The sequence below is a fragment of the Babylonia areolata genome, chromosome 20, assembly GCF_041734735.1.
Source record: "Babylonia areolata isolate BAREFJ2019XMU chromosome 20, ASM4173473v1, whole genome shotgun sequence".
Classification (NCBI taxonomy): domain Eukaryota; kingdom Metazoa; phylum Mollusca; class Gastropoda; order Neogastropoda; family Buccinidae; genus Babylonia; species Babylonia areolata.
Window position 1 is genome coordinate 7,226,567 of NC_134895.1, and position 7,500 is coordinate 7,234,066.

Genomic DNA, 7,500 nt, shown 5'->3' on the forward strand with positions numbered 1-7,500 from the left:
TTTCCACTCTCCTCCACTCCCTCTCTCCTCCACTCCCTCTCTTTCTCTTGCCCTCTCTCTTCCTTTCTTTCAGAACGTTCAGCTAACTGAATAATTGTCTGTCTCTGTCCTATCTTTTTTTTTTTCCCCTTTTACTTTCTTCTCTTCTTTCTTCCCCCCTGGCCTTTCCTCCTAATTACGTGTCGTGGGATTATTGCAAAGACACTACATTGTCACTTGGAACGTGCACCTTTTCTATCCAGCCCAATTAAGGCCAAAGCACTCACGCTAAAGAGGAGCTGAAATAAAGAGAAAAAAAAGACAGGCAAAGAGAGAGAAGAGAAGAGAGAGAGAGAGAGAGAGAGAGAGAGAGAGAGTATTTTACGTGTATGACCACTTATTTACCCTGCCATTTTAGGCAGCCATACTCCTTTTTCGGGGGTGTGCATGCTGAGTATGTTCTTGTTTTCATAAACCTCCGAACGCTCACATGGATTTCTGTATCTTTAACGTGCGTATTTGATCTTCTTGTGTTCGTTTACACACGAAAGGGGGGGTTCAGGCACTAGCAGGTTTGCACATTATGTTAACCTGGGAGATCAGAAAAATCTCCACCCATTACCCCCACCAAGGCACCGTTTCCGAGATGAGATTCGAACCCGGGACCCTCAGGTTGAAAGACCAACGCTTTAATTAACCACTCGGCTGTTGCGCCCGTCCACATTTGTTTTCAATGTTTCCGATTGTGTCACGCATTTGTTTCTGCCAGCGAATTACGAACACAACAATCAAACCAAGATAAGATAACTGCTGGGAAGAGCAGAGAAAGGGGATGTAATCGGTAACCACCGGGCCAGACGCTCACTCGGACTGGAGCAGTCCCAGTGATGGTTACCGTGTGAAAATGTGCACAGGGTATTTTGTATTGAACTCCGTCTGCACGTACTGGGCAACTAGTGAAGTTAGATGATCAGAAATGGAGTGAAAGGCTCCAGGCACGGTGTCGATCTCTGAAAATGATAGTACGCGCTGCTGAAATCTGGAGAACTTTTCTGAAGTCGTCGTTGGGGGGTTGGGGGCGGGGGGGGTGTAGGTTTCTTAAAGAAGCGACAGCCACTGGGTGAGAAGAGAATGACAATCATCGAGTCTAGACAGGATGCCGGAAGTGAATCGTTATCTTTTTTTTTCTTTGTGTGTGTGTGTGTGTGTGTGTGTGTGTGTGTGTGTGTGTGTGTGTGTGTGATCACTTTCATTCTCACCGAGGAGTTAACTGACTGAATAATCTGACCTACAGATTTCATTCCCAGACCATCTTTTAAACTCCATACTTACTGAATAAGGTAACCTACAAATTTCATTCATTAACCGTCTTTAACTCCCTGCTCACCCTCGCTTTGCCTCCCTTCTCCCCTTCTCTCTTGGGCATCTTCCCCCAGCCTCCCCCCCTCTCTCTTTCTCTCTCTCTCCCTCTCTCCGTCTCTCTCTCTCGCTCTCTGTCCCTCTCTCTTTCTCTCTCTCCCTCTCTCCCCCCCTCTCTCTCTCTCTCCCTCTCTCTCTCGCCCTCTCACCCTCTTTCTCTCTCTCTCCCTCTCTCTCTCCCCCTTCTCTCTCTCCTCTCTCTTTCCCTCCCTCTCCCTCCCTCTCTCTCTTCCTCTCCATCTCTCTCTCCCTCACTCTGCCCCTCTCTCTCCCCCCTCTCTCCGTCATTCTCCCTGTCTCTCTGTCCCTCTCTCTCTCTCCCTCTTTCTCTCTCTCTCTCTTTCCCTCTCTCTTCCCCCCTCTCTCTCGATCTCCCTCTTTCTCCCTCCCCCTCTCTCTCCCTCACTCTCCCTGTCTCTCTGTCCCTCTCTCCCTCTTTCTCTCCCTCTCTCTCTCTTTCCCTCTCTCTTCCCCCTCTCTCTCTCGATCTCCCTCTATCTCCCTCCCCCTCTCTCTCTCCCTATCTCCTTTTCTCTCTCTCTACCCCCTCACTCTCTCTCAATTTATGTACTTCTGTCTTTGCATGACCTATTACAGGTCACACGTCGTTGTATCCATTCCATAATCATGCGTACAGTGCGCGTGATCTGTATTTCGTTATATTGATTGCGTGTACACCCCCCTTTCCAACCATGTCCCTTGTGAATGGGCTACTTTGGCCTGACCACAAAAGATCGTTCGTTCGTTCGTTCGTTCGTTTGTTCTCTCTCTCTCTCTCTCTCTCTCTCTCTCTCTCTCTCTCTCTCTCTCTCTCTCTCTTCTCTCCACTTTATGATACTGAATGACTTTGTAGAATGATGGATGGTCGAGCTTTTTTTTTTTTTTTTTCTTATTTTTTTAATTTCATGATTTTATGATGTTGCTGTTGTTGTTGTTGTTTGTCGTTGATTTTTTTTTTTACTGTTACCAATGTGTCAGTTTCTCTGTAAACCGTCGTTAATCTTTTGTTCATACATTGTTCCCTTTTGCCAAAGGATAGTATTGTCAATGGCAATAAAACAATGTCCGTGGCAGTGTCTCTCTCTCTCTCTCTCTCTCTCTCTCTCTCTCTCTCTCTCTCAAACAATGTCCGTGTCCGTCTCTCTCTCTCTCTCTCTCTCTCTCTCTCTCTCTCACAAACAATGTCCGTGTCCGTCTCTCTCTCTCTCTCTAAAACAATGTCCGTGTCCGTGTCCGTGTCCGTCTCTCTCTCTCTCTCTCTCTCTCTCTCTCTCTCTCTCTCTCACCCCACCTTCCTTCCTCCTCCTAACTAACTTCCCCTCTCAGCACAGTTCAACAAGTTTCTATGTTGTGTAAATCATATACTCTACCCAGGCCATCTTTACCTACCAAGGTATCTGATACCACATTTTACGAGCACACCAAGAGACATGCGATCCCTCTTGTGCTTTCCCTCGAGGGAACCTTCCTTGCCGTGCATGCGCGTGATGGAGAGACATTTCATCTCCGTTGGGGTCGAATCAGCCGAGATATAGCTTACTGACCGGTTATTGTGTTCACTTTATTTCCTGTTGTCTATGAGTTGTTGTTTTTTCTTATATTTATTTATTTATTTATTCATTAATTTATTTATTTTGCTGCCCCATCATCTGCACCGTTTCAGTGGCATTACTCCCACTCCGCTCATTTAGATTCCGGCCACACCCGGGTTCGTCCGTCACACATTTTCAGCGTCGGCAGTCCGCAGGGAACCATCGATGTTAAGTCGCCAGGAGGCCACACACCAGAGGAGACCCTGTACTGCTGCCGAGTCACTTCGGTGGTGTTCAGTGGTGCCTGTTCTGATTTAACGTACTTATGACACCACCTGCTAAGCCCCCTGCTAACGACAATAATGGCTTAGTCGCGGAGCCAGACTGAGTGAGCGTCCCTCCCGGAGTGGAGACCGCCACCACGTCCCTCAAACAATAGCCCCCCATGAATCTGCCGACACCGAAGACATTGACAGGACTCTCTCCAAGCACAGAAGTGGAGGGGTATCGAAACTGAGGTCACCATGAGAGCAGGGCATGAAAGGCCACATAGTTTGAGACTGCTTTGTTTATATTGATGATGATGGAGGAGGAGGAGGATTACGATGACGATGACGATGTCGTATGGGGCTCCATTTTGGTTTGGGACTGCGTGACAAGGCTGTACTCTACGCTTCCTGTCATAATGATATCCCGGTGTTAACCGGGCCTGAGAGATACAGATACTTGCAGTATTGGTCAGGTAATTAGAGCAACACACCCAAAGACGCATCCGTGAAGTGGATGACACTCGACTGTGTGGTCCCAGTCTCCCCATTTTAGCACAGTCAACTCTGGGTAGGAGCCGGCCACGGGCCGAAAAACCTCCGCTGGGAATCGAACCCGCGTCCTCCCAGCCGTCAGTCCGCGACGCTAACCACTTCGCCACTGCGGCTGGTCCTGTTGTCTATGTTAGTCGGTCGGTCGGTGTGTGTGTATGGGGGTGGGGGGTGGTAGAGAGGGGTGTGTGTGTGTGTGTGTGTGTGTGCGTGTTCGTGTGCGTGCGTGCGTGCGTGCGTGCGTGCGTGCGTGCGTGTGTGTGTGTGTGTGTGTGCGTGTTCCTGTGCGTGTGCGTGCGCATTTGTGTGTGTGTGTGTGTGTGTGTGTGTTCGTGGTGTGTGTGTGTGTGTGTGTGTGTGTGTGTGTGTGTGTGTGTGTGTGTGTGTGTGTTGTTGTTGTTGTTGTTGTTGTTGTTGTTGTCTTCAGTTTAACGTCTTTCCATTTGAAGTGATATTAGACGAAACAACAACAACAACCACAAAAACACCTGGGGGTAGGGGTTGTGGGAGGGGAGTGGGGGGTAAAAGTGTGTGTATGTGTGGAGGGTGAATAGGGAGAGACAACGCTAGGGAAAATGGAAACGTTATAAATGCCAATATCAAACAACTACAACAAATGTCCTATTGGGCTACGCAGCAAATCTTCTGCAACAGCAAATAACATATTGGAATTGTTAATAACACATTTTAAAAAGCGCGCGCGCGCGCGCGCGCGCGCGCGTGTGTGTGTGTGTGTGTGTGTGTGTGTGTTGACGGTCTGTCTATGATGTGAAGTTTTACGGAATAAATGATTACATTTCACAACGTATACAAGGATTCCTTCGGGCATCAGAGCGAACTCATTATGACCATCATGTTCTCGTTGTTTTACGCATCACTACAAAGAACAGAGATCCCAGCTCTGAGTGAAAAGATCCACATCGAAAACTACCCTGACTCACCATTTCTATTTTAGTTCACTGATTTGTGTCTTTTTTGTTTTGTTTTCATGTGCTCAGCTTTAACTCACTCAGTACGGCCAGTCCTCTCTTCTCCTCTACACAGACCCCTCTGATGTCCAGTGGGTGTCTGAATAACCCAACCTTTAGCTTCCGTCGTAAGAATTGTGGTATTCTTTGTCAACATTCACCTCTTCAGTATACGAGCCTTCCTCTTGCAATATTTTGATGATGGTAATTGGGGTGAAACGCTGTTAACGTCGTCTCTTTCGCCGTTCGTATGGAGAGCGTTAACATATTGTGTGTGTGTGTGTGTGTGTGTGTGTGTGTGTGTGTGTGTGTGTGTGTGTGTGTGTGTGTGCAGACATTCGAATGGCCCGTGGCCAGGGCGGTGGAGGTGGAAGAGACGATTGACATCCAGGTGTATTCCTACAGCAAGTACCTGGCCAACAGGTGAGTGTGTGATAATATTGATGATGATGATGATGATGATGATGATGATAATAATGATACTACTAATGATGATGATGATGATGATAATAATGATATTAATGCTGCTGATGATGATGATAATGATAATGATGATAATAATGTTGATGATAGTGATAATATGATGATTTATGATGATGATGATAACAATAATAATAACGACAACATCAACAACTACAACAACAGCAACGACAACAACAACAACAACAGTACTACCACTACTACTTATGACAACGAATTTTTTTTTTGTTTTTTTGTTTTTGTATAGTGCTCAATCTAATGCAGAGACAAATCAAAGCGATCAACCACCCAGTCGTTCACATACGCGTGTACGACTCTAATTATTAACAGAGATGAAAAACAAAAACTTATAAACGCACGTAAATAGAAAACTCATGGCCTCCTGGCGACCTAACATCGATGGTTCCCTGTGGACTGCCGATGCTGGAACTGCGACGGACGAACCCGGGGAGAGACATTTTGGAAAGAGATAGGTTTTAAAGGGCCACACTTGAGAAAGATCTGAGTGCAGAGATTTGACGAAGCGAAAGACTCTGGGAGCTCGTTCCAAGCCGACTGTGGAGTGTTTGAATCTTGGGAACGCGGAAAGAAAGATGAACGAAGAGAGAGAGATGGGTTGTAGCACGTAGCGGTGGAGGCAGCTGTATAAATCGGAAGGGGCAAATTTGTTTAGACATTTTTTTTAAAAAATTGTTTTGTATTTGTATTTCTTTTTATCACAACAGATTTTTCTGTGTGAAATTCGGGGCTGTTCTCCCCAGGGAGAACTGGATTTTTCTACGGAATTTTGCCAGGAACAACCCTTTTGTTGCCGTGGGTTCTTTTACGTGCGCTAAGTGCATGCTGCACACGGAACCTCAGTTTGTCGTTTCATCCGAATAACTAGCGTCTTGACCACCACTCAAGGTCTAGTGGATGGAGAGAAGATATCGGCGGTTGAGCCGTGATTCCTAGGCGGACGCGCTCCCTCTAGGCCATCACTCCACATGTGATAAAGGGTGGAGTTTTGTACTTTATTCTGTGCGAGACAGGGAGCCAGTGGAGGTGTTGCGAGAGAGGAGTGATGTGATCAGATCTGTGCTTTCTGAGAGCAAGTCTGGAGGCGGAGTTTTGTATGTGCTGAAGGGACCGGATGGATGAAACAGGGAAACATACAAGAGAGATTGACAGAGTCAAGGCGAGAGAGAATGGGAGAAACGGCGAGTTTAGTTGTTGCGGCAGCGGACAGCTATTTCCAACTGGAACCAATTCGCCGTAATTGGCAATAGTGTTCAATCTACCACTGGCCTATAACGGAATAATAATAAAAAAAAAAATCTTTTAAGAAGAAGATGAAGAAGAAAGAAGGAAGAAAAAGAAGAAGAAAACGGCTGTTTGAGGCTCATGTGCACCATGATCGGTTTGAAAAAAAAAGAACTTGAATAAAGAAAAATTGATGTTTCAGCCAAAAGTTTTACTTTCATGCCGTGGTTTATCAGGGAGAAACGTGTTTAGTTGTTGTTTTTTTGGGTTTTTTTTGGTTTTTTTCATTGTGGGAAAAAAAACCCCAAAAAAACCCATCCAAACAAAAAACAAACAAACAAACAAACAAACAAACAAAAAAACCAGGGAAGCGGAAATGCAGTGAAACACCCTTGGCATGGAGTGGTGGTCATCGCATTGACTGATTGCACACACCGCGGTTTGCAATAAATCAAGCATCATTTCACCAAGCTCTTCATGCAAAAAGAAGGAGAAAGAAAGGGGCAAAAAAGAAGAAAAGAAAAACAGAAACAAAAGTTTAAGTTCCCAGTTGGTCCTTAACTTTTTCATGAACCCTGTAAAATCTTAACTATAGAGGGTTGTGCCCTGTTCCGGGTAATTGGCAGTTGGTGTCATGAAAGAACGGGAAAACCCGATTTCATCCACACTGTAGGTGTTTATTTTATTTATTCATTTATCTATTTATTTTTATAGCATAATTATGTTAGTGAAGCGTATTATGGATCAGTCGTCATCTCAACGCTTTGACACCTTGAAACCGAAAGTGAAAGTGACGATCCTCGTTTTCATTCCCCTTTTCACCCCGTTTACCTCCCCTCCCTCTCTTTTTCATCTGTTGTCTCACTGTGCTTATCGCACCGGTTGATTTGTTGGTTATTGTACATTGATTGATTGATTGAATCTTTAATGGGTCAAGAATTAGGCACAGTAAAGGCCTTTTTACAATTCTGCCCATTTAACGACATAAAAAATAAAGAACGAACGACACAAAACATAAAAATAAAGAAATAAACTGAAATAAAATAAAATAATAAGAACGAC

General features: G+C 45.3%; 1 protein-coding gene across 1 annotated transcript in view; it reads left to right on the forward strand.

Annotated features, from left to right (window-relative positions):
• Positions 1 to 7,500, forward strand: part of LOC143295115 (otoferlin-like) — a 566,370-nt gene that overhangs the window by 224,611 nt on the left and 334,259 nt on the right. Inside the window, 1 exon segment of the mRNA XM_076606678.1 lies at positions 5,051 to 5,139. Within this exon segment, the coding sequence (XP_076462793.1) occupies positions 5,051 to 5,139 (89 nt within the window).